Source organism: Telmatherina bonti (assembly GCF_933228915.1).
Source record: "Telmatherina bonti genome assembly, chromosome: 14".
In the NCBI taxonomy this organism is placed as follows: Eukaryota; Metazoa; Chordata; class Actinopteri; order Atheriniformes; family Telmatherinidae; genus Telmatherina; species Telmatherina bonti.
The window spans coordinates 21194973-21222964 of NC_136612.1; the positions used below are offsets into that span (position 1 = coordinate 21194973).

The 27992-nt window shown below is 42.3% G+C and overlaps 2 protein-coding genes across 2 annotated transcripts; one reads left to right on the forward strand and one right to left on the reverse strand.

Annotated features, from left to right (window-relative positions):
- Positions 1–452: 452 nt before the first annotated feature.
- rai1 (retinoic acid induced 1) lies at positions 453–8231 on the forward strand (the record flags this gene model as incomplete). Its single annotated transcript, XM_079253367.1, has 3 exons — positions 453–6944; positions 7139–7232; positions 8173–8231. The coding sequence occupies 3 exons, from the start codon at positions 453–455 to the stop codon at positions 8229–8231; spliced, it is 6645 nt and encodes a 2214-aa protein (XP_079109493.1).
- A 6845-nt stretch (positions 8232–15076) lies between these two features.
- srebf1 (sterol regulatory element binding transcription factor 1) lies at positions 15077–27940 on the reverse strand. The gene is made up of 19 exons (XM_079252351.1): positions 27625–27940; positions 25148–25693; positions 23565–23740; positions 23280–23420; positions 22974–23192; positions 22713–22827; positions 22391–22548; positions 21782–21998; positions 21489–21673; positions 21103–21364; positions 20694–20860; positions 20378–20546; positions 20148–20256; positions 19842–19951; positions 18990–19122; positions 18671–18836; positions 17435–17650; positions 17016–17127; positions 15077–16635 (listed from the first exon to the last, which is right to left on the reverse strand). Exons 1-19 carry the CDS (start codon positions 27728–27730, stop codon positions 16415–16417), a joined length of 3528 nt encoding a protein of 1175 aa, XP_079108477.1. The 5' UTR covers positions 27731–27940; the 3' UTR covers positions 15077–16414.
- Positions 27941–27992: the final 52 nt, after the last annotated feature.

The following is a 27992-nucleotide window of genomic DNA, read 5'->3' on the forward strand; positions in this document are numbered from 1 at the left end:
AAAGGACATGCAACACACAATACAGACCTGACACCCATTTCTGACAGCATGTACACAATCACACACAATAACACTTCTTGCTTTCCTTTAAAGGAAATCGGGTCTGCATCGGTTTAGGAAGAGACAAAGTGTAGAGGAGGGCTTAGATTAAAAAAAAAAGACAAAGGGAACCAAAACAGTGTGTGAGAGTGTGAGTGAGTGAAAAACTAGACAACAAAAAAAAAAAAAAAACAAGAGTTCATTTTTAGTTTTTCTTAATGAGTGGGGGTTGAATATCAAAGCAGAAAATGCTGAATGTTTAAACCCCTGCCTCAACAACACTAACCCTCTCTTTTCCTTGTGTTTCTCTCTTTTCCCTCTGTCCTTACCTTCAGAACCCCCCAACCCCCCTTCCCCCCTTCCCGCCTCACCTCACCTCCCCCTCCCTGCTCTGGCTACAGACGCAGTGAGTTATGCAGTCCTTCCGTGAGCGCAGCGGTGGTTACCACAGCAACCAACCCTGCTATCAGCAGGAGCCCCATGAATTATCCCGCCTGGAGACCTACCGACAACACCCACACCATCCCCACCCCCAGCACCCACATCCAGGCCCAGGTCCTCATCCAGGTCCAGGGCCAGGGCACAGTAGGTCAGGCTATGAGGCCCATTCCTTAGCAAACACAGCTAGCATGCCTCCAACTGGAGGAGCAGGAATTGGAGGAGGACCCAAGGACTGTTACAGCCAGCCACCCTATGCTGGATACCCTGGAAATGGTGGAGGAAATGGGAATGGAAATGGAGGCTCGGCAGTTTCTCACACAAAGAAATCCTTTAGAGGAGGCAAAGTTCCCCCACCAAGCCCAAGTCAGCACCTACAAGGTCCTGGGGGCTTTAGTAACCACATGGGGAATTATTCAGCCCAGTATATGAATGAGGGACACTTGCAGCAGAAGTGGGAAGACCCAGCGCAATTAGCACAGTATGACCAGGAGATAGTGGGGCGTTTGGAAGCTAGTGGTGCCCCTACACCTGGCTCCTCCCAGTACATGGACCCAAACGTGTTAGGGCACTCACAAACCCAGTGCCACCAGCCATCAACCCCTACCTATACAAGCCCTCACCATCAACCCCAGCCTCCTAATCCTGCCCCTTCACCTCTAATGTATCCCCAGAGTCATCTGCACTACCCGCAGCATTCCCCCTCTCCATCGCCATACATGGAGAAGTGCAGTCCTATGCCCCATTGTTATAAAGGCTACAATATGCCTCCTAATTCCCAGTATGCCAGACAAATGAGCAGCCACAGCAATCTGAAGCAGGGAGGATTCAGGTCAACGCAAAACAGTTATGGTTACCAGCAGCAACCATCCAGAGGTTATGAACAGCAGCCCTCTTTACAGACAATGGCTAACCCACAGGAACCTCACCCTAAATACCAACACTACAGCCAAACCCAACAAAACTACTGTCTTTCAGAGCTGCCTGTCAGATCGCCTGAACAGTACTATCAGACTTGTAGCCCCTCCTCAAGTCACTCCCCTGCACGCTCTGTAGGACGCTCACCCTCATATAGCTCCACACCCTCACCACTAATGACCAATCCAGAGTCTTTCCAGTATGGTCAACCACCAATGACCCCTGGAGCAGCATCCTCTTCATCATCTTCCTCAACTGGTTTGCAGGAGCAAGCCAATACCAACCCTCTGTTGATGCCTCCACGGTCACACCCCTCACCCAATGTATCCCATGCAGTTCCCCATAGCTACACAACCACACCTCAACTCCCCACCATGAAAGAACGTTTCTCAGAGAAGTTACTATCAAATCCCAGCTTGTGGAGTCTAAATGCCCTCACTTCTCAAGTAGAGAACATCTCCAATAATGTCCAACAACTACTGCTTTCAGAGGCACTGGTTGCTAACAAGAAGAGTGGCAAGCGCAGCAGTGGTGGGAGCAACAGCAGTGCAGGCAGTGGAGCATCGTCCAAAAAGGGAGAAGAGTACAAAAGTCCTCCATATCAAGACAGTTTTGTTAGTGTGGGTGGAGGGCCCATGCAGGACCCTTACTCCACTCCACAGCACCAGCCATTGCCCATGGAACTCCATGAGGCTGGCTACTCTAGCAGTAGTGATGAACCACCAGAAAGGGGTTACTACTACTTTGGCCGGGGCAGAAGTCCAGCCCAGGCCCATAACAACACACAGCTCACCCTGGATACAGCCTCCTCTTGCTCAATGGCATCTCCAGATGATATGTCTACCAGATCTGGTGACTCAGGTCTGCACAACCTTACCCCTGATCCAACCAGATGTCAGACAGGGCATGGAGGAGATGGCATGAGTACACCAGTAAAGAGCATTGGTGATGAGAGGTCTCCAGCAAGCATAACAATCCCCAGTCCTATGAAGCAAGAAAGAGATTCTCCATCAGATATACATCATATCAATGAGCCAGTAAAAGAGAATTTTGAAGAGTCAGCCTGGACTGACAAACCTGCTGAGAAAGAGGAGGCAATAACAGAAAACACTCTTGACTGTCACCAAAATTCAGACACAAATAATTTTACAGAGAAAATAGAGAAATGGTCTAATGAAGAAAAGTGCTCACCTATTTACAGCAAAGTGAACGTGGGGATGACAGAAAAAAGCTATCTCTATGATGAGACAGTGTACCAAGAGGTTCAGAGCAAATATGACCCTGATGCAAGAGATTCAGTTGAACAGTCCCCAGCAGCTCTCTCCGACTCCAGCAACAAAGATCACTTTGGTCAAGAGATGAAATCAGAAACATTCAAATCGGAATCTCCAACTGTATCTGAGAGCTCTGTGAAAACATTGCCTTTCATCTCAAGGAGTGACCTTGAGCAGGATCAATATTCCACAGAAAAAGAGGACAGTTCAGAGAACACCTCTCCGACCCCTCAAGTTGACGTCTTGGAGGACTGCAATTCAGACAATAGAGAGAGCAGAGAGCAGGACAATGAAGGGGGAGAGGAAGATGAAACAAATGAGGAAGAGCTAAAAGGAATAAAGAAAAAGCAAAAAAGTTCTCTGTCCCCTCTTTTGTCTGGAGAGGTTATTGAGGAACTAAATGAGAGGAAGAATGTGATCCAGTCATCAACTGAGGAGCACATGAATAACAGAGATAACCAAGAAAATATTTCTGGAGAGCTCTACAACAGAACAGAGATTCAGAGTTCTGAGTTAAATATTGAAAATGACTTTGCAGGGGCACCTGCCCATCCAACAACAGCAGTAGATGCCTCGACAAGGGAATCTGCCATTGGGGACACTGCTCCTCATCCTCATTCTGCTATGCCAGTCTTCTCTGCTCTCAACGACAAGGCAGCACCTCCAGCTCAGACTAGAGATCATATTGATCACAGTGATGCTAAAGTCCTGGAGCCTGACTCTCCACAGCTGCCAGGGAAGTCGATACTCCCCTCAGCCCCTTCCTGGGCAGACACTCCACCATCCCCCAAAAAAGGTGATGAAGATTTAGAACCTGGCATCAGCTGTGCTAGTGCTGTGACCCCATTGGCTAAACCAGAGCCTGTGGCCCCATCTGCTCAGCCGAGGGCATATGGACGTAAGCACGCCAGGGGCAGAAGGAGAATTATGCATTCAGGTGCGGCAATCAGGCGACAGCTAAACTTGGAGAGGGGGGTAGAGAAGGAGGAGGAAGGTGACATCTTAACTACACAAAAACAAAACATGACTCCAAGCAAAACTGTGCTGTTATCAGATCAAACTGACCTAGTCCATCAGGAATCTATTGTGAGTCAGACTTCCAAAATGCTGTCAGATGGCTTTCGATCAAGAATGTGTACTCGCTCATTTAATGCATCGGATTTGCCTCCTAAAGTTGAACCTCATGTGAAGAGAAAACCCGGCCCCAAGCCTGGTCCAAAGCCTGGACCAAAACCAGGGCCAAAACCTGGGCCAAAGCCAGTAGCCAAACCAGGACCAAAAGCAGGGCCTAAACCTGCTATAAAGCCTGGCCCAAAACCTGGTTCAAAACCTGGGCCAAAACCAGGACCAAAACCAGTGTCAAATGAAACAGAGCTGTCGCCAAAAGTTGAGATTAATGTCAAACAAAAACCAGGACCAAAACCAGGTTTAAAACCTGGACCAAAACCTGGGGTCAAACCTGGATCAAAACCTGGTCCAAAACCAGGTCAAAAGCCAGGTTCAAAACCAGGACCTAAGTCAGGAGCCAAACCTGCAGATGTCTTGCCCCCTATAGATTCTGTTAACACTAGGGCCCCAGTGGGTCGCCCAAAAGGCTCAATCTCTAAAACAAAATTAGTGCAACAAGAGGACACAAGTCAGACATTCACAGGAATGCAAAGCAGAGGCAGAAAGAACCTAAAAACTCTCCTTCCCCCAGTGAACCAGGATGTAAAACCATTACAAGAAACTAAACAAGCACACCACGAGGTAAAAGCTCCAGAGAAAGAGAGTAAGAACATGGTCTTGAGATCAAGAAAGCCCTCACAGGAAAAAATGCTAAAAGAAAAAGAGAAAATTATAAAGGAGGACATTCAACACCAGACAATTACAGAAATGAAAGTGACTGATATTTCTCCAAAAGTAGAAGAGCCCATAGTAGTAGAGCAAACCCTAAATACTGGTGCTGATGCAGTCCAAGAAACAGATGTGTCTGTAGACTTACTTGCACCACCAGTTGCACCTGAACAGTCTGAGGATAAGTCCCTCCCTCCACAAAAGAGAAAAGTTAGCCCTGAACCTTGTACAACACCTGCAAAGAAAAAGAGGGGCCCAAAACCCAAACCAAAACCTTCCCCACCTAAACCAACCTTGCTAGAACAGGTTGTCTGTACATCTGAAGAGAAAAGTGTGTGTGGCCCCAGAAGAAGACGTGGACCACCCAAAAAAGCTTCTGAGATCACTCCAGTTACCAAAGACAAACCTGTCAATGGGCCTGAGATCATCAGTGATGTGCCTGTGATGCCTCCTCAATGTCCCACTAAAACAAAAGTTCTTCCACCACGGAAAGGCAGAGGGCAGAAATATGAAGCCATGGTACAGAAAATTACATCTCCCAGCTCAAAGAAACACCTACCAACTCCCCAGCAAGACAGTAATCTATCTGACGATGTGACAACCAAGGCTCTGTCTGAGCATGTCTCACAGGAAGGTGAAACATCTACTCAGACAAATAACGCTGAGATGATAGACCCTGGGAAGGACATAGTGAAATATCAAGAAGAGGTTATCAGAAAAGATGAAATAATAGAAGAAAAGGAAAATCCCAATGTAAGAAAAGAGGACTCAACACCAGAGGGGGAGAGACAAGGAGTCGAAGATGAGACTGTTAATAAGAATGGGATAAAAAAGGAAAACATTAAACCAGGTAAACAGCAGGATTTTGCAGATGAAAAAGTATCAAGGTCAAATGATATGTCATTAGAAGCTGGGGCTCTAGGTGAGTGGACACAGCAAACATCAAACAGTCTATCAACTGCTGACTCAAAGTCCACCAGAACTAAAAGGAAGAGATGGGCCATGGTAGAGAGCACAAATGTTTCAGTAGTAGCCTTAGAAGCTGGGAGCCTAATAGTCACAACACCAAGGCTAGCTAAGCAGAGGGCCATTAAAAACAACCATGAAATGCACCTTAAGCAGAGGAGGAAGAAGAGAAAAGGTCCAGCCTCTTTAGAGGAGACAGAGACAGTTGAGGAGACAAACAGTGAAGCAACAGAACAACAGGAAAAAGAAGAAGAGAAGGTGACCCCCACTGAGTCCACAGTACAGCTGCCAATTATTCAGGATGAGATCACAGAAACCCCCCAGGTTGTCAGCACAGAACTCATCCAAAAACCACGAAGAGGCCGAAAACCATCAGCAAACCCAACCAATAGAAAAAGAAGCAAAGCCTCATCAGAGCAGATTTCTGGCAAGCCAATGAAGATCCACAAAAAGCCTGGGCCAAAACCTGGGATGAAAGATGCCATTGAGGTAATTGAGGCTGTTGTAAGGGCTGCTGGATGTGAACAGGCAATAAAAGAGGAGAGAGAAAAAGAAGAGAGAGAGAAAAGGGAAAGAGAGAATACAGAAACGCAAGAGACATGTATTGTGGGACCTGTAGTGGCAGTAACAGAAAAACAGACTGAAGTCATTTCTGTGAAAAGATTTAGATGCAAAACAGTCTATCAAAACTCTAAATTGTCTTTCTGTCCCTATGTACGGATTAACAACTCTAGAGATTTTTCATCCTGGTGTGCCATAGTCAACAAGCCTGAAGACGCAGTGGTATTTCAAAGGCGTAGAAAAAAGGGCATACTTAGAATGAGGAATCCTTTCACGGTAGCAAAGGTAGTGCCACACACTGCTGCCATGCTGCAAGGACCCATGGTGAATAGCCAGCTAACTGGTAGGTGTCTGACGTGTTGCCTGTGTGGGAAGCCAGCAAATTACAAAGACCTTGGTGATCTGTGTGGACCCTACTACACAGAGGATAGTGTTCCACGGAAAGTTTTGGCTATCACACACAGAGAATCTTTCAGGGAAGAGTCAGACAAGACCAGTGACAACAACGGTACCACTGAAGAGGCAGGGCCCTCCTCCTCAAATAATGAAGGTGAGATGAGTACAGAGAAGGAAGAAAATACAGAAGCATCCTCTCAAGAGGCCAGCAGCACCAGGCATCATCACTGGCGCCACCGACGGGCAGAAAGACCAGAGAGATTGTGTCGGGAAGGTGGTCCACGAAGATTAACTCTCAGAGAAAGATTCAGGAAAATGAAGCTGCTCCGGACTAATAGCACAGGGGTCTCAGGAGACCAAGAGGGCAATGACAGCATGTTCCAAAGGCTGCAAATGGAGGCCGAGGCTAAAGAGCATTGGGCTCATGAAAATTGTGCCATCTGGACCAAGGGAATAATTATGGTCGCTGGGAGGCTATATGGACTGAAGGAGGCTGCCAACAACTCAGCCCAAACGGTACGTTAGTAATTATGACCAGTGAGTCAGACTATTCTGAAATGTTTATGGAAGCAAAAAGAGATACAGTGACTTTAAAACTGCTGCTTACTTATGACATTTCTCATGTTTTTTTCTCAATGTCCATCTATTGGTCAATTTGTTTGTTTCTTTATGGTCTTGTTCCATATGTTCATCTGTCTGACTAACCCCAGAGCTGCTACAAGTGCCAGATTGTGGGGGCGTCCCTCAGCTGCTGTTGGAGAGGCTGCTCTCATAAATACCACTATGTCTGCGCCAAAGAGATAGGTAAGAGACCACAGCGAGAGAGGAACAGAATAACAAGGATTGAAAAAGGAAAGGAGAGGTTGCAGGAATGAGGAAGCAAATCAGAAGTGAACTTTGGTTGTGAGGGCAATGGGGAGGAAACCAATAAGGAAAGTAGAATAAAGGGGGCAAATTAAAAGACAGAAGGGGATAGAAAATAGATGTGCGTAAAATGAGAGGGAAAATGCGTCAAGTAGTAACATTATTGAGTGCGAGATGATATGTCTGAGAGCACTGAGGGAGAGCAAGACTGAAAAGAGGGAGGGAGCTTTGAATAAAGGAGATGATGAAAGTGGGAGTGTAAAAGAAGGAGAAAGGGAAGCGATAGAGGAAGGAGGCTGTGTTTGTGTGCATTATTGACCACAACCCCTGTGGCTCCATCCATCCATGCTGCTGTCGGGGGACCTAATGTGGGTCTGTGTGCATGCATCCACATTCTGTGCGTAACACTTTCTAAATGCTTTACTATGTGGGTTTTACTGAGTTGCCTATATGTGCTGTGCTTGTGTGTATTACTCATTCTTATCAATGCAAGTGAGTGTCTGTGTGTAACCTCATGCCAAAGAGGTACAGTGTGAGGATTAGAAGGCCTGCCACGTCTGCCGAGCCAGCACAGGGAGCAGAGTGAGGCTCTTTTTAATCCTGCTGAGTGCACCAGCCATATCTGCCTGCCTGCACTGCAACTCATCCACTCACTCTGTCCTCTGTTGCACTTTTTTTTTTTTCTCTTTTGCTACCTTTTTCTGGCTCATTCTTCTTTTTTAACTCTTGCCCACTATTTACATTGGCTTTTGCCATTTATATGGGAAGGGGCTAATTTTTGTTCATATCCACATCACGCTATGTGTTTGATATGTTATTACTTCTCTGTGATTCTGCAGCTTATGATTTTCTTCTTTGCTTTCTCTCTTCCTGCCTACAGGCTGCACATTCCATGATGATGACTTCTCCATCAAATGTCCTAAACATGAGGTAAGATAACAAAAAGGATTTCACAAAACAAGTGACTGAATGGATATCAGTCCTTCAGTTGTCTACAGTTAAATAATGTTGAAATTTGCATTATTCACAAAATTCTGACAGCATCCCACTTAAATTCAAACACAGTTCAGAAGGAAGCGTTACATGAAAAAAAGCTTCACATGTGGCCCAATCAAAACATAATAAACTCCTCATTACAAGAACTTTCTCAGTTATAGGCTAACAGGTTGCGTCTGTGTGCATGTCTACTTTTTGGACTGGTGTGGAAAATGTAAAATTTCCCCAAGATAAAAAATAGATACAAGAGGTTTTGTCACTAAAGATCAATTGAAACACAATAACAGTAAACGAGAAGAATAAAAAGAAGAGTAATGGTACACATAATTACAACTACAAAAAACTTTACTTCGTTCAAATGGTGCCTCTGCTGATGCATCATTTTCTAAAATCCAGCTTTGAAAAACAGACATATGAGAGCTAAAATGTTAGTAATGGAAATCAGAGAACATGAACACACTGTCAAGGATATCACATCAATTGAGAAAAAAAATCATAGATAGCATTAACATATATTAACATATACAAATAATTAAAATATAGCCTTCTCTTTGGCACAACACTCCAAAATAAACACCAGATAAGACCTTTTTAATTCCGCTTAGATGGATTCTTAATGTTTTGTGTTAATCTTTTTTTATGTCAGAGTGAAAGCATGACCCTCACAACAAAGCATGTTGGTAGAAGTGTGATGATCATGATGTGGGACTACATAGCTGGAAAAAAAGTGTAGGGGAGACAACATTATATATAACAAAATGAAAGATCTCCCAAAAAGCCTGTTGAAAAGACACTCCCAAATCTACAGGAGATTTGCAAGAATGTTTAAGTGCAATAACATTGGATTATATTGCTTCACTTAGAAATAAAAAAAAATACCTGTTGTCCAAGTAAATGGTTAGACTTTCAGTTGACACCACATAGGGATGTGTTTCTTTCTACTATGCATTTGTGTGTGTTGTGACTGGACACTAATGGCCTGTAGAGCTTTCCCCACACTTCTCTCCTGCTGTCGTCCATATTGTCAGCACAGAACAAAAAAAAGTGCATTTACACGTTTCTGCGAACATCCTGGCAGGACAGACATTTCAATGTAGTAAAAAAAAAAAAGAAGTAGTAGAAGAAAGATGTGTCAGTTCATGTAGTAAGGGCCGGGAACTCACCTTAAACTGACTGTCGACAGTTTATTCCTTTTTTTAAGCTAGCTAAACCCACATTGACTGCTGCTAGTGCTATCTCTGTTTTACTGTCATCAGCGACCTCTCTTCTGACTTCAGACCTCTGCAGCTGCAATGGCTAACCGTTTTTGGAGTGAATATGAACGACCATTAGAAATGTCGCTTTCCTGTAGGATAGACACCATCTGGTGGCCATGTTTTTACACTGCAGGCGAGAAAGGAAGGTCAAATGCGAGGGGGTGGTGGGGAGAGTTAGAGACGCTGACATTCAGGCGAGAGCAGCAGTGCATTTAGGCAGCTGTGGCAGTAGCCTCCCATCCTCCCTCTCCTCTCTGCATCCATCTTTCCTTCCCTCCCTCTCTCTCCCCCTTCCTTTCCTGTTCTCCTCTGTGCAGACTGACAGGGATGAAAAGCTGGCTGCTGATCAAAACACCCCACCCACCATCACTGCCAGCTATCCTCCCTGCACGCTCTCCCCACCATTACTCTCCTCTGCTTTCCACATCTTCCTCTCATTATTTTGCTTTCCTCCTCTTTTTTTCCCTGCTCCCCTCATTTTGCCTCTTTGCTCCCCTGCTGCTCCAGCTCCCTCACTCTTTCTGTTCACCTCTCATCTCCTGTGAGTTCCTTTTTCCATTTTCAGGCGTCCTCTCTTCATCCGTCCTCATCCCATTCTGTCTCTTTCTTTCTCATCTTCTCTACTCCTATCCCCACCTCCCCTCACCTCAACTCCCACGTCTAAGCAGCAGAAACCGTGTGAGAAACAGAGAGCAAGTCAGAGACAGATTGTTGTTAGCGGGCTGAGGCAGAGCTGTCATCAGCTGAGGGATCTGAAGGTCTATGTGTGTGTGTGTGTGTGTGTGTGTGCATGGGTCTGTGCTGAGCCAATTTAAGCTGAGCAGCCTAATCAAAGGGAAGTGGAGATGCACACATACACTAAAACCCCACCCATGGATCCCCTTCAGATATTCTTCCTCTGCTTATGTTCACCTGAGGGCTGATAAAAATGCAAACGCACACACATGCACACATGACTCTCAGCTGTGGATGTTCTATCTGTAAAAACTCAAGCATAGTCTGTCTTATACATGCCCTCCATGTTATGTCACAACCAGCTAAAGCCAGAGTGGGAAAGGTTTTTTTTTTCTTTTTTTCTGCTTGACCAGATTTACTGAAAGTGATCCAAGTCACAGGATGGACAAAAGATCTGAAACATGGGTTCAAAAAGCAATGTGCTACTACAGAAGTGCCCCTTCTTTTGTCGCATCTACACAACACGCCACAAACTCCTACTGGTGATTTGTGGAAAGTTGCTGTGTAAAAATGTTCTCCCTGAAAATTTTGCATGTTTAGAATATAATTCTGCAAAAGCTTAATGTTCCTAAGTATCTGTTTCTACTGATGTGATCATGCCAAGCCAGAATACCACTATAACATCTACGCCGTTGACACATTATTCACAAGAGAAGAACATTCTGAGTTTTCCCAGTCAGCTGATTTTCCTCCTAACCAAATCAGCGGTGCCTTGTCCTGTGAACACGGTTAACCATTACTCCTCTGTAATGTATCCAAAACCTTTCTTGCACAAGTCAGCGGAGAAACAGAGACTAATTTGATTCAAAGTAAATCTGACCAGATGTGGGGAAAGGTGGTGGTTTCCAGCACATGCAATAACATAAGCAATAACATATGCAGTGAGACTTTATCGTTCCCCTAAATCTGATTTTTAAAAGAATCTTGGCTTTGAAAACCATTTCTAAGTATAAAAATGTCATTACATGTAGTGACGAGCTACGAGTACAGAATAAGAAAGTTTCTAGTGGACAGCCTCTTACGGTAGTTATGGAAGATTTTGAGCTGTTTTTCTTCTGCTACAATCAATCAGTACTGAAAGCTTCAGATTTGCAATCAATGACCAGTTTCATTATTCAAGATTCAATATTATTTGTTGATATTTTACAACATGAGGTAATAAAATGATGATCCACTGGATTGGTGGTGAGGCACAGATTTAAAAAGGCAAACAAAACCACCAATATACTTAAAGTAGGAAAAGAAGTTAAATAAAGATATTTAAATAAAGAAAGTTATGAGTTAAGGTACTCAGACATGGACAGATTGCTACATTATCAAATAATAGTTCAGTTTGTAACGTACTTACATGTTTAGTTAAAAAAAGGAAATAAAATCTCCAGATTTTTTATATCTGTACATATGATTTTGCCACTAACCTGTTAATGGTTGGGAGAATCTTTAGTCTAACTGAATGCGCTTTCCTGAAATCAAGTGTATTAGCAATGTTTCCGTAGTTAAATTTGTTCTCATTCATTTTTATGCATATTATGTGTCTTAAAGACTTCTAACAGATGAGGCCCAACATCAAGTCAGTAGTGAAGCTCTTTCAGTAGATTGGTTGAGTTTATTTAAAAATCGGTTTATTTAACCATAACAAAAATGTAACTAAACCACAGAAAATCAATAAGCTGACCATAATCAGCTAAATGGAACGGATGCAAGCTCAGACCAGCCCACAGAAATTACCACAAAACCGCATGTCTGGTCCCGTTGTTGAAAAAAAAAAATCTAACAACAGTATAACTACATCAAGAAAACACTGAAAGAAAATGTACTATGATTCCTGTCCCCTCTTTTATTGATTATTTCAAACAAGGCCTGACCAGGTTCATCTGAGGAGAAAACACAAGACAACACTAGACAAGATCACCAGCAGAGAGGGAACATGTAACTGAGTGCAAGAGAAACAGGCACAAAAAAAATCTTTGCCGAGTTAAAACAAAAGCCAAATGCAGGCAGTTACATCAGAGACTGGCAGACACAGAGAGAGAGAGAGAGAGACAGGAATGGAAAGAAAAAAGAAGGGCAACGAGAGAGATGAGCAGCAAAGGGAGGGACACCCTGTGATGGTGAGGTGGGGAAAAAAACTGTGAAGACTGAAGCTATAAAGAAAGAGTCACTCCAGGGAGGTAAACAGAGTGAGAGGCCAGTATCTTCAAAGAGAAACAGAAAGAAAGTAAAAAGACTGAAAGAAAAAAGGAAGAATAGAGGACAAAGAGCAAAGCAGCAGGGCATGAGGAAGGGCAGCTGGCAGTTCAGAGAGAAAGTCTGTGAGAGAGAAAGGGAGATACTGGAGGGGCTGCACAAGAGTCTAAGCAAAAAGTAAATGCACTACAATCAGTAGATCATTGCACTGAGACTTTATTCTTGCTTGTTCCTGACAGTTTCACTGGTCAGCCGCATACATCTCCCGACTCCTGCAGCCAACATGCTTCAATGTTTCTACTCTGCTGATTAGCACAAATATTCTCCCAGTCTGACACTCATAGTCAGAGTGGTCTGTCTACGCTAAAGGGGTCCATGACCTGCATTACATACACATTTTTATGAGATGCAGAATCACTACAGACCATTACGAAGTCCACAAAAAAGCTCATATTTTAGGTGTCATGAGGTGAAGACAGTTAGGCACACTCCTGTAAAGACAAGTTTACTCCTGTGTTGGTGACTTAAACCCATTTTTTTTTATCTCTTCTCCTGCAGGACCTGTAAGATATTCCAGTGTTCCACTTCCAGCACCAGTACCACCATTACGCCACCTGTTCTGCAAGGCTAAATGCTGTCCTAACAATAACTTGTAGATGACTGATGATGGACAGACATGTTGGCCAGAGGCTGCACTGAGGTGAAGTCGGGAGCGATACAAACTCTGGAAAACTTCTCAGCAGGGCACAGCTGCTCCATGAACCCGAACAAGAACATTATTTTCTCAACAGAGTTCCTTACAGCGATTGCAGATGGAGATTACGCTGCTTAACAGGAGGACTGAGTTTGTCAGGAGTCCAGTGCACATCAGGACTGATTGAAATGCAAAGCGAGGAATTTGCATGTTCTGCCTTGGGATAGGGTTGCTATCATCCACAGACAACTGGTGGACATTGTTTGGGAAGAAACATCCTTTTGGCCACCTTGTCTGTAGGCCAGTAGGTGCATATGTGTGTGCGTTCGTGTGTTTGTGTGCGAGACAGCCATTGCATTGTCATTCCACAACCACATTATCACCATGTAACTGTGCATATGTGTCTGAGAGTGAAGAAGAGGAGCTTGCATTTGACATCATTCATCAGAAAAAAAAAAAAAAAAGATAGAAAAGAAAAAAAAAAAAAGAAACTGCAGCCAACCACTGGGTGTTCTATCTCAATGTGCAAGTTTGTGTTTAAACAGGAGACTAAATTAATTGAATAAAGAAACTGTACATCATGATGTGTTTCACAGGTTCTAAATATGCCAATATCCACAACTTGAGAAAAAAAAAAAGAAAAAAAATGGACACGATATTTTAATATAATGCTCTTACCTTTGGAGATGTATTTGATGTGCATTATGACTAAACATCACACCTGGTATATGTCAGGCATTGTGTTCTTCAGAAATTATATATATATATATATATATATATATATATATATCTGAAAAATGAAACAAACATATTAATTCTGTTGAAGAGTTGAATTCAACTATGTGCACATTCAAAATGTACAGTACACACCGTTGTCATATCTTGACAGGATGCAGATGAAGACTCCAAGGATCCAACATGAGTCAGTCCATCTCACTTCATAACTATGTACAGTTCAGTATTAACTGTTAAACATGTCAAAAAGGTATGATTATTGCACATCCCACAGCCATGCAGAAAGACATGCTTTCAAACCAGATTTCATAACACACCTGTCTGTTTGTGAATCTAAAATGTAGCTTCTTTTCACTCTGCCATGCTGTATAAACAATGCACCATGCAGAGCTTCAGTTTAAATCCTGGTCATATCAAACAAAGACATTATTTAAGTATTAAAGCAGAAAAAAATGCAAAAACACCACACCAAACATTCTCTTTTATGAAGGTCATTATTTAACAGTGTACATAAGTATTTGATGCTGTTTAAATGTAAGATGTGATGTACTAATATAATTGTGTATAGTATTTCCTAGAGATGTTTATTTTCTATAAAATGGAATATGTTATTGCTTATAAAATGTTATTAAAAGAATCCATTGAGGAAAAATAAGAACCTTTTTGGGAATGTCACTTGTCTTAAGTGGGAGCATGCCGTTTTATTGATTTTCATGTCTATTTGTTCGGACTTGATAACACAGCATCACTTTGTTTGAACTGTTTTTTGTAACGCCAATGTTAAATATACCAGCACTTTTCAATGCTGCTATGACCAATGCCTGCTCTTTTTGTCTTTGCTGAACACACACCGACATGAACACACTAGGGATATGATGCAGGTTCAAAAACAGCACTGGCAAAACTTAAAAATATGGAGTTTGTCTGAGGAATGATATTAAAAATATGGTTTTGCACAAAATAGCTAATATTTTGCATCTGGTAAAAGTTCCAGCTCTTTTTAAAATGTCCAACTTGTAAATTTTGAGGTTAGTACAAAGAGCCTTTAAATCTGCAGTTATACAGCTTACATTAGCCACAGGAAAGCATTACAGTAAACGGTGCTGTATTCTTTACAAAATTATTTAATATTTACATTGAAAGGATGAAACTCAACAAGAGAGAGATAAAACTGTGTAGGTTACAGGACACATGACCAATACTTTCAGACAGTCTTTCACAACCACCTCAATCCCATGATTTCACATTAGTTGCATAATAAAATGAAAAAAAAAACAAAACATACTGGTCCAGAGTCAAAAACAAATGCTAAAACGTTCCTAAAATTTTTTTTTTTTTTTAAATTAAAAAAAAAAAAAAAAAAAGGAAAACTGGATTTGGATAAAAAAAACTGAAAATTTATTTTGGGCACCGTTTGCAAAGGGACTGAATTATTTGGCAAATATCTACAAAGGTTCATATCATATGCAAGTATCAGGACACCACTGACTGTTTCTGATGTCAAAGCTCCAAACATGTCCAACAGCTCAAAAGGTCAACTATGGTCTCGATAACGTTGTCACCATTTTGACACGACAGAACCTAGCCTAAGCCAAGGAACAGAATTAGGGGAAGAAAATACATTTTGTCACTCTGCTTATGCAAAATACAGCTTAATCAAAGATCTTACATATTATAAATACATTTTAAAATATATACATAGCAAAACAAATATAGAACATGTATGAAAATAACTTCATAAAGCCAAATGTTTCTATCTCATTGAAAGCAGCCTCAGAGGCCTAGTGCAGATACTTGGGGCTCGGGCAGTTGATCACCTTAGATATAGATCATCACTAAGGAAGCACGATTCAAATAAACTTCAAAAGTATTTGAACAATATGTGGAGTGGCTTCCCACTGTTAGAGCCCGCAGTCAGACCAAATAGTTTGGTCGTTTTCTCCCACGAACAAAGAGACACCTCACCTTGCAGTCAACCAACGCAGCCTGCCGCTCCCACACACTGAGCCCTCCTGCCTGTAGAAGGTGCAGCTCTGCCAAACAGATTAGGTGGGGGAGGGACTGCAATGAGTGAGTGCAGGGCAAAAACTTGTCCATGCTTCTGACACACACGCCTCATATCTGACCATCCACCACAGAGATGTGGTGGCTCCCCTCTGTGGTCACACTGTGACACTGCAGTCATGATCACGAGGAGGTTCTGGCTCGGCAGGAGAAGAATTCTTCCTATCTTCTGGAAACAATCCACGGTGAAAGGAAATGAAAAAGGTGAATTTTATAAGTGCCCTTTGATGTGGGGTCAGGATACAAAGGAGGGGTTGCAGCTCACACAGAAAGATCCAGTTTGATGTGAACTTGTACAGTTCAATAACCGTATTCAGTAGCTGCACGCCAAAATGAGATTGTAGTTTGATCCATGGAAGCATGTTTTTGTGAGTGTGTGTACACTTTGTATGTCATAGATGTTTATATATACAGTGTATGTGCAAGTCTCTCAGCCCCTCCCCATTTAATTTGCTCTAGCTGTTGGTGACAGTGGTACCACTTCCCAGTTTAATGATCATTTGCTGGCAATCATGAAGGGTCCTCTTGTCTCCCAGTTTCTCCAAGGTGCGGGCTGCATCAGCCAACATGCCCACCCTTTGGCCTGGAGCCGACAGGAAGGAGGGAGGAAGGTAGCGGCACGCCAGCATCACAGCCTCTGCTTGCTCCCGCTGGCCTGGCCGTGTCTCACACTCCTCTGCACACATAAAACAAAACGTTCTGTTACCATGGTAACAACAGCCAAGACAGACAAAAAGTGATTAAAATAACTGATTGCCATCATTCAGTGACTCTCCATGCACTTTAATTCTACTGTCACTGCACCTATGTTTCATCTAAAATCATTTCAAATCATATTTATGATCATAAAGCTTAAAAGTCATATTTGAATGCTTTTTGTTTGATTAGAGGTTTACTGTAACATAATGCAAGGAGAAGCATCCAACCTCAGATTAAATTGTAATCTAACAATACTTTGGCTTAAAAACAAACAAAAAATAACCCATTACAAAAATCCTAAAAGGCTTCTCCAAAAAGCAGTGAGTTGGAAAATGAACAGCAATGTGTCACAAACACCTGTCTTGGCTCCAGGTGTAGCTCTACGCCTTAGTGAACGATCTAGAAGCTGGTGAGTTCTGGTGGGACTGGCTCCTGCCATCAGCCTGGCTGTAGCTTCATGAAGGAACAACTGTGAAAAGATGGAAGAGAAAAGAGAGGAGGAGGAGGGACAGGAGGAGCAGGGATGAGAGAGCGAGTGATGACTCACACAGTGTTCAGCTCTACCTCAGAGAAGACTTTGAAGCCTCGTGAACAAGGCTGCTAAATGCTTGCCTCGGGCTATGTGTATGTTTTTGTGTGTGTGTGTGTGTGTGTGTGTTGTGACACCTCACAACGAATTTATTCTAACTGCAAATACGCAAACGGCAAATACGCTTGTCTGTATTCAAGGACTGAATGTAGAGGTAAAAAGTAGTGGCCAACAGTGTTTTACATACTCTTCGCATAGCAGGTCTGAAGCTTTGTGCCAGCTTGCGTAGGGAGCTGAGATCTTGCTGAAAGCCTTGGAGCTCTGGTGGAGAGGCCTGGTGAGGGCCCACAGGGCCTATAGTGCCCACTGACCCAGGTCCTGTGAGACTTGTCCCTTGCTGCTGCACACGCCACACATTGGTCCTCATGACCAGTAACAGATCACACAACAGTAACTCGACAACCTAAGGAAAACCAACAGAATTAGCATTAGCTGCTAGAAATAAAATAAAAGGTAGCATGGATTAGATCAAAGGGTAGGCATGTTTGGTCCTGGAAAGAGGGAGTCCAGTGGGTTTCATCTTTTTGCTGCTCCAACACAATTGATTCAAATTGAATGGATCTAACAGCTTATCAACTTCTGCTCATTTAACTGAATCCGGTATGTTGAAACAGAGCAACATCTGAAGCTTTCAGTACTGCAGCTCTCTATGGCCAAAACTGCCTATCCATGAATTGTTTACAACATAAAAACAACAAAAAGAAAATGCAAAGAAAACAATTTCTAACTAAAACATGTAAGAAATGTGGTATTAAATAATTCTGAGTGGAATTAAAATTAATTATTTCAACACTCTATAAGATGTTTTTTTCCATAAAACTATGTATCAATTCAAAACAGTAAAACATTTGATGTGATAAAACAGAAACCACAAAGTTTGTGCAACTATAACAGGAAACATCCTTATACAAAGGTCATCTCTGTGTGTGCACGTTCTGCTGTTGGTGGCCCAGTTCTGTGTTGCACTGCAGGTACATTGCACTCCAATGAGACACACATGCAATGCAACTACAATGCACTGCAGCTCTGGCCGTAGACAAGCACACACACACACACACACATTTGCTTGCACTGTGAGCTACATATCCACCAGTATAACCATCTGCTGCATGCCAGAGGGCAGAACACTGCGACATCATACAATACAGTTGCTAAAGGGGCAACTTTGCCAGGTAAGGTATGTGGCTTTGTATTATGGAAAGGTGTGGATGTACACTCTAGTGATTATATGCCTGTGTGGGTGATTTCCTCTATTTACTAACTTATTCATGCGTGCAGCTGTCTGTGTCAACGTGTTCATAGTTCCTCTATTTCTTATGCAAATGCTGTCACCTATTGGAAACTTCCCCTCATAGATTCAGTAAATATCAGTTTGACTTGTGTGTGCAAATCTGAATGACCTTGTGGCTTTCTGTGTGCTTACTTTGTCTAACGTGGAGCTGTGGCAATGTGGTCCCAGGTTGAGGCTGTCTCGGAGCAGAGCGCTGGCCTTGTCGATGTAGCTGAGACTCATCTGGCAGTTTTCCGGCTTCGACAGCAGAGCCCTAACTGCCCTGAATGTGTTCAGACATGCTTTCGGCAGAAGACTCCTGCCACAACAAGGGGAAGAAAAAAAAAAAGAAAAAAAACAAAATCAGATGAAGGACACAGGTTAAAGAAGTGTGTGTAAGTGCAGGAACTGAACTTGGTATTAGTAGGCCGAAGTTACACAACACACTCGAACATGTGTATTTCTAACTTACTCTGCATTTTGCAGACTGCGGGGCAAATGTTCAACAGTCGGATAAAGTCTCTCTGCTGCAGCGTCATCTCCTTGGAGCCAGTTGATGATGACCACAGCAACTGAGGACCACCACTTAGAGTGAGGGTCACAGCCTGATGATTGGAGAAAAAAAATAGTTAAGAACTGGACACCAGACGAACAATTATGCAAATACTTGTATCCCCCACTGGCATCTTTCACACTGTGTATACTAGACATCGCACACAGACAGCTGCTGTCCATTTCTGACATTTGAATAAATCCATTTCTCCCCTTTGGCATAGTTGTGGCATGCAATCAGAGAAAGCACCAATTTTCACAACTGCTTCATGAGGAAAAACTGGTCTGTTGCAGGCTGGGCAACATATACACATCCAGACCTTCAACACAGAGTGAGCAATGTGAGGCCCTGCCAAGAAAAGTCTCCTATTAATATCCCCAGGCGGGCTCACTTCCCTCCCTCCTCTCAAGGTGATCACCGATTTGACAGTGCTGAAGATAAATGAAGCAATCTAGCAAATACCTCCCTTCCACCCAGCCCCCTTTTGCTCAGATCAGTGATCAGTGAAAGCAAAAGAAAGTGATGGTAGGATGAAAGTCAAGCGGAAATCCACCTGCTTTGTTTCAATTAGGTAAAAATGTACTATTATTTAATTTGCAAGCCCATTGAGGCAACTGAGCAAATTGAACAAATAAGGTAAAATGCAGGTGATACTAATCTAACTCTACCAAACTGGGATCCAAATCACATCTTTGAATTTTGTGCATCTTTCTTGTGGTGGGGGAAACAAACAGACAAAACGCAGTCAGAACAGCTTCCATAGTGACCTACCAGTCACGGTTGCCATGTTGGAGCCGATTGCAAAGGACTGAGAGGTGGCACCAGCTGCATCTGATGCACTTATCAACAGCTGGAGATACTCCAAAGCATCAGAATATTCCCTAGTAACAGAAACAGAGTTACTGGCCAGCAGGCTACAATATCCAAAATTAATATGAACTTTAAAAAAAAAAAAGCAACATAATGAACATTGTTTTCTTTGGGTCCATTTAAATTTCTGTTCAAACATAAAACATAGTGAAACATAAAAAGTGAAAGAAGAATCAAATACTCTGCTGTTATGTTTGATGTTCTTACCCTTCGCCCTGGCTAACACTTATTTCTCCGTTGGGTTGGGCAACACAGTAAAGAGCCTTTTCAAGGAGGTGTTCTCTGAATGCCTGAGTCACCTGGGCCAAAGGATCCACTGCAAGAGCAACAGCAAACCATTTATTTGACTAACACAAATGCTGGAGAGCAGGGCTCAACAGAGTAGCTTAAACATTTACAGACAGTTTCATATCAAATGAACTTTTGCGTTCACTGACCAGTGTTGCCAGCCTGGCTGTAGATGCTTTCTTTAGGTGTGCTGCGAATGGCCCAATCCCCATCCACAAAGAAGCGGTGGCCAAGTGGATGACAAAGCCACTGCATGGCTGGAGGCACACTGCCACTGGATGACAGACATGCCTGACGTGCACTGCTCAGGAACACACGCTATCAGGGACAAAGGTGAGGTTTTGGTTCAGTGCTGTTTAGTTTATGGTGAAGAATCTTTGCTCTAACAGAGTCTAAGTAAAAAACACAACATAAATGAGCACACACACACACAAACACACACACACACACACACACGGGACTCACAGAGGTGAAATGCAGGATCCTTGGCAAGCTGGCTTTGACTCGTAGAGCTGCAGAGACGTAAACCTCAGCCAAAGTGGCTACAGGCAGACATGAACCAGCACATTCAGCCAGGTTCACCGCACTTAAAGCCATGTGCACTGCTGACAGGTGGCTGCCATTCAGCTTGCCTGTAAGCATGATCAGAGCACAAGACAATAACTATCGCTTATTAAATCCAGCATTCCACAATAAAACAAGGGCATTTATAAATGCTTATTAAAAAGGAAAATGGTTATAAACAGTTTTATTATACAATTAGGAACTGATTCAGCATTTGTCTAAATCTCTCTTAGATGACCTCCATAAGGCATCCTGGAATGATCTACCTAAATGATTTAATCTACAACAATATTTTTTCCCCACAACCAACCTGTCATGTGAAGCTGGTGCAAACGGTGGTAAACTAGGGCGGCATCACGGCTGCTTTTGCATGCATCCTCCTGCAGGGGGCGATCAGATCGCAAGCCTCCAGCCCTGCCAGCCAGCCAACGGCCAACCCAGAGGCGCTGGAGGCAGAATCTTAGAAGAGACCAGAGTGCTGCACAAGCAAGATCCAACTGGGAGGTGGGCAAAGGACGACCAAGAGCCTTCAAACAAGTTCGAAGGTTGTGACTGGCCTGAGCAAAATCTCCCTGTAAAGGTAATAAAGCATGAAAAAACGGTTATATGGTGACGCTGAGTATGATGCAAGGCTCTCAGCAAAGATCTTTATATACTGTTAATTTGAAAGGAAGAAAGGGGAAAAAAAAAACCTACTCTAGCAAGGTCCAGGTCAGCCTGTTTGCGGTGCCTCCAGAACAGGACCGATGATCTTGAATGAGGTCTGGTTACAGGTTCTCCGTACACCAACAGGCGGATCAGAACGCCTGATACCAGAATCCCGTTAAGAAGCCACACTAGCATAGTTGGGAGCATCCAATCCATCCATCCCCAAGAGTCGGCTACGGATTACAAAAAAGTAAGTCATTTATCAAAGAAAAAATGTATATTTATATTGCGAGTAGCAGCTTTTAGTAGAATTATCATCCCAGCTCCAATTCAGTCCATACCTGCAATATCGATACCCAGGACGCTCCTGCCTGCGTGGTGAGGGGTCATTTCTGCAGGGTTTCCCACAGAGATGCCACCAGATGAGCAAAGCAGAGAGGCCAGAGGATTGAGGGAGAGGAAGAGGAAGGTGAAGGCACACAGTGCCATACGGGAACGGTCCAACATGCCGCCAGCACCACCACCTGCTGAAGGTTGGTCCAACGTGCCAATGTTTCGCTGCCACATGAGAGTCCAGAGAGACTAAATTAGCGTTGATCAATCTGACGAATTGAGAAATATAGCAACTGCATAATATGTGAGCTTTCAGGTGTTTCTGTCAAGGTCTCCAGCTTACTATTTTTTTTGTTGGCTCTCTTGTCACCAGAAATTAACTTTATTTATACAAGTGTAAATACATCTTATGGTGCCTCAATAATTGCATGATCTTTAATAATTAAAGATAATCAGGATTCAATAGGATTTCAAGGATTCAATGTATTTCTTTAGTTGGCTTCTCAATAGCAGTTACACATCTGTATCTTCACATGACCTAAAACACTGGGAAGAAAACCTAAATGAAGCCCACACATTAAGACTACAAGGAAGTAAGTAAAATATGAGCAACATACCTTTGTGTCCTCCCCCATCGGACTGTCAGGCTCTGAGTCACTACCACAGTGTGAGAAAGAGGTGGGGGAGCCCACATCAGAGGCTGGTGGGGTGGGCAGTTCACTCTTCACTTCTGTCTGACCATCCACCTCCATGGCAACCAGGTCCTTGAGAGACTCTGAATAAAGAAGACAGCAGTTCATAAGGTTAGCAATGACACAAAAACAGAAAAAAATCTTGAACTTTTGTTGAAGGCTACATGAGCCTGCTTTTACTCATCAGTTCAGGAAAAGAGACCTTATCAAAGAAGATCAACAGAAAGAGAAAGTTTTAAGAACATACTGTTCTTCTGGGTTGCCATTTTCAGAGCCAAGTTCTCCTGTTTGAGTTTCTGGTTTGACTGCTGCAGGTAACGGATGTAGTCGATTGCTTTCCTCAGCACTGCAGACTTGTTGAGCTAAGAAAGAGACAAAATTTACTAAAACTGAAAGACTTAAAGTTTAATTGTAAAGTTGAAAACAAATATTGTTCTTGAAACAGACTGCAAAAAAATGATCTATCGACAGGAGTTGAAACCAGATCATCAGAAAGTCTAGTTTTTACCTTGGCTTCGGTCCCAGCCACCAAATCTTTAAGTTCAACAATTTTATCGTTGATGGAGGAGCGATAACGTTTCTCAATGGCGTTGTGAGCGGTGCGCTTCTCTCCCTTATGTGGCTGGCCCAATGGCTTGCCAGAGATTGCGATTCGATTGATAGGCAGCTTTTCAGCATCAACTATTACAGGCACTGTAGTCAGGATGGTCCCCCCACCCATAAAGGCCTGGAGAGGTATATTAATTTTATACAAAATAAACATCTCATGTATAACCAATGCTGTTAAGTGAACTGCATGGATTCATGTGTCTACCTGCAGTGATGTGCTCTGCACTGGGGTGGTGGTGGTGGCCAGGGATGTGGGGGAAGCCACAGTTGTGACCATACAGGGATCAGGCTTCAGAGTAGTGAGCACCAGTGACTCAGCTTTGATGAACTGGGGCTGCAACAGCACCTGAGAGACACACACACACACACACACACACACACACACACACACAAGTAAAGGTGCCCAAATATTCATAAAACAATAATGGCAGTGCATTCAGTTTGTAAGACCATTCAGATGCTCTTAGACATGAGAAGTTTACACACTTACAGGTACTGACTGTACATGAGGTGCAATAGTTTGAGCTGGGGGACTTGTTGATGTGGCCAGTAGAGGAGAGGCAGTGGTTAGCCCATGAAGCTGTGTCTGAATGGTCACTGACTGGACACTTGGAGGTGAGGATGACAAGCTGGTGGCAGGTGTGCTCACACTGCTGGGACTGGAAGCTGGAAAACAATGACATCGAGGATTTTCTTCGCCTTAAATCAAGCGCAAGTTTTGATATTCAACAAATGGGTTCTCCAGAAAATCCTACAGTCTATGAAATCACTGTTTTCCGTTATCTTAACTAAAAACACTGAATATTGGATTTCAGCATGAATTAACAAAAGTACAACTCAAGTTTTAACTTGAAAAGTCATAGAAAATGAAAAAATAAAGCAACCAAATTACCTTACTATAACAATATCAAGTTCTGATCCAAACAGTCAAACACACGTCTAACTTGTGTGCCAAATGTTTTTCCGAATGTTTAATACGGCATTTTCACAAAGGTTGTATTGTTATAAAAACTTTTGTTAATGGGTTTATAAGGAACTAGATGACCTGTTATGCCCTTCCAGTTACCTGATAACAACGCTCAGTGTGTCATCTTTGGTTTATCAGCTGCAACTGGATTAATTGTTGATTGTACTTAACTCTATCACAGTCTGTTAGTTTTGTCATATAGCAATAAAACTTTATTGCATCTAAGAAAAAAAGAAATGAGTAATTTACAACCTCTCAAGCCAATTCTGAGTCTTTCTTTTTTTTTTATATTTACTTTGTAACTTACCGCTACGAACAAACATATATGGCAGATTCTACACAATGCACATACGCTGTTCCAACTGCAGGACATAAGCAATAAACAATTTCCAGGAAAAGCTGTTCCACTTAACTAGACTCTAACACTGCTGAATAAAGTTTATTAGATTACGACAAGGATATGCAATCAGCTGAGACTGAAAAACTGAGTGCCTATGCTTGTTATGTGCAATACACAAGCCGTGCCACCTCACTGGTAAAACAGTTTGAATTGTTACAAAATGACACAGGTAACACACACCTGTTTTTGAAACTCCACAGATCTATTTTCTAATCAATTTACAGCTAATTTTAGCTAAAAGGGGACATGAAGAAAATCAAAACTTTAAACTGAATATTAATATTTAACAGACATGATAAATGATACACTAACTGCTGTATGTAGAGCCCGACTGAAAGAACTTAACATTATTAGTCATATTTAACTATTCACACATACATTCAGAGTGCTCCTTATAGCTGACACACACACTGATAATTTCATGAGGATAATTTACTAAATCACAGCTAAATAAATATATGTCAGATTTTTCTGTCATATTTCAGTCTTAACACACATTTACACAGCAGATGACACAACACAGCATTCATGTTGGATCGATCCAATGATAGTTGCTAACCAAGCAAATATGTTGCAATTGGAAAACTATTGCTCAAAACTGTTGCCATTTTCATGATTTTCCATCAACCACTTTTAGATCCTTCAGCCATTAAGGCACTGGAATTTCCATCTATAAAGTAGTTAATCACCCTGAAAATGTGCTTACCTGTGAAGCTGTTTTGGCTGCTGTAGTTGCTTTGGGCCTGAGGCTGTTGCTGGGGTTGAGGTGAAGTCTGGGGTGCATGCATGGTAAAGAGCGGCTGTGTTGTTGAGCTGAATGCTGGATTTGGTCCTGGTGAGCCATGAGGAGAAGCTGTCTGGGCAGGGGGAGACTGGCTGAGGATTGATTGGGGCTGTTCCACTTGTGGCTGCCCAAGGCTCGGAGCCTGTTGTGGAGAGGGTGGCTGCTGCCTCGGGGTGGAGTTGGGTACCTGGGACAGGGGAGACTGTTGGAAGGTGGGAGGCTTAAATGCCTTGTCTGGGGTGGACGAGCTACGGGTGATGGGAGGGCCAAGGAGAGCGTCTAAGTGGGGGTTACTGCTTAGGATGGAAGAAGTAGATGAAGATGAGGGTGTGGTAGTGGTGGTTGGAGGGGCAGCTGAGGTTGGAGATAAACCAGGAATCTCTTGTGTAGGAGTGCCCCCTGCAAAAGGATGGACATCAAAGAGTCCCCCAAACTGCATGTCCTGGTTGTTGATGAGCTGAAGCATGTCTGCAGTGAAATTAAGAACAATTGGATAATGTCAATGACTAAGCAGGGGAAAAAAAATCTAAAACAACTCAATATAACAATAAAGATTCATAGACAGGATCTTGTGTATGCTATTCTAAATTGCTAGCTACACACACACATACACACACACACACACACACACACACCAACCTGCAAGCACAATGTTTGTTTAAAAAGATATCAGTACATTAATTTAAAAAAAAAAACCAAAAACCTTTTAAAAAGACGGTATTGTAAAGTAAGTACCTCTGGAAAAAATGTAATTGCATTCCAGAAAAGGTTTTGCATATTTCTCTAGTAACAGGATTATGCCAAACTCAAGTTTAGGTATAAATGAGCATAAACTATGCAAATGCTGAGATGATGTATAGGTGAAGTATAAAACACTTTCTGTTTTTACTGTTATTTCTACAGCATGCTTGCCAAGTGGTTAAAACCTATTAAATAATGTGGTTGCTGAAAACAGAAACTGTTGTCAAAAACAGCTTTATATTTCTTTTATACTCTAACAAAAGATGGGATGAAGTAGAACCAAAGTTCAAATTTGAAAGCTCTTAATTTATCCCATTTACTTTATATTCTATTTTAATTTTAATACAAAACTAACTTGTATTAAAAAAAATTGTTAAACAGGATCCACAAAGAAATAATTGTTCTTCTGCTGCCCATGTGTAGTCAGCTATATACAGTAATTCCTGGAGCTGTGGGCCAAAGATAGAAGATGGAAAACTGGCGTTTATAAAATAATATATTTTTGTACATTGTTATTCTTGCAGCTGCTGACTTGTAACTTGCATGATCTCACTTAATAGGTTGTTTAAATCAGGGACTGATTGTGTCTGCAGTGCAACACAGCAACCTGAATTTTTAAACGTGTTGTGTATGAGGTGATCGTTCTTGACCAATCAGAGCGCGCCTTTGAGACTCGCTATGCTGATCAGCCCAAGACAGGAAAAGAGAGAGAGATGTCTAGCTTTACTCGAGGTTACCATCGAGCAGCGTCACCGAAGGTTACAATCGGTCAAATTTAGGAACACGGTTGCAGGGATATGCATTGCCAAATACTGTTTACACAGTCCAACTTATCACGTTACACGCTGGACATTATGATAAAACATATAATAGCCATAGCAGGAAAACTGAAGAAAAAAATTATACCACTGATAAACGTCTTAAAAGGACGCTCGCTTTACTTACTGGTCTCCAATTACAGGAGCTATCGTGTCAAATCATAACAAAAACATTTAGTGTTTTTTCTACAAGATATAATCACAGCGAGTTTACATAAAATAATCACAGCGAGTTTACATAAAATTAAAAGAAAAAAAATCAAATAAAAATATTTTAGGTCTAAATGGAGTTTTTAGCTGTACCAGTATATGTTTCATTACACTGGTTAAGAGTGAAAGACAAAATTTGAAAATGCGGTCAAGTGAGGCAATTGAACCCAGCAAGGAGGAATGAACGGCAGTAACCCTAGTCTGTAGAGCGTGTTGGGGGCGGGGCGCACAATGCTCTCAAACCATACGTGTGTGTGTGTGTGTGTGTGTATATATATATATATATATATATATATATATATATATACACACACACACACACATGTATATGTGTGTGTGTGTGTGTGTACAAGTTTAAAAAGCATTAGTTGAAATGGCTAACAATACCTGCTTACATTAGCTTTGCTAAGCTCTAAAAATACTCGCTAGCTAATGGCTAACGTCAGCCAGTTTAATTATGGCTGTTTAGCTATAAAACAAGTTTATTTGGTAATTATCGTATGATATGCCTGCATGGTTTGTAGAACACAAGAGAAACTGAAAAGTGAAATGCACATGCTATCAGGGAGTGGAGCATCTGTTCTTTAAACATGACTGGCTTAGTGAACAGTAAGAAATGCATCTTCTTACCATCAATGTCATTTAAGAGGGCCGTGTCGATATCGCTGGGGTCATTAAGCGAAAGTGTTGGATCCAGGTTATCCAACGAAGGATCGTCGAAAGACAGGCGGTTCATCTTTACTTCAGTCCGATTTTCCTGAATCGACTTCGGTTGCTCTTGGATCACACAGAAGGGAAATACAATCGAGAACTTCTCACGTCGCTACATTGGACAACGAATCAGTTTCCAAGTCTACCTAAACTGTATGCAAGAACTTTTTTTTTTTTACCCGGTGTGTAAACTAACTATTCACTCCAACCCCCATGATTATCCTGGGTAACTTGTCAAACCAAGCCAAACACTGAAGCTCATTCAGCACAAACATGCTTACGGCGGC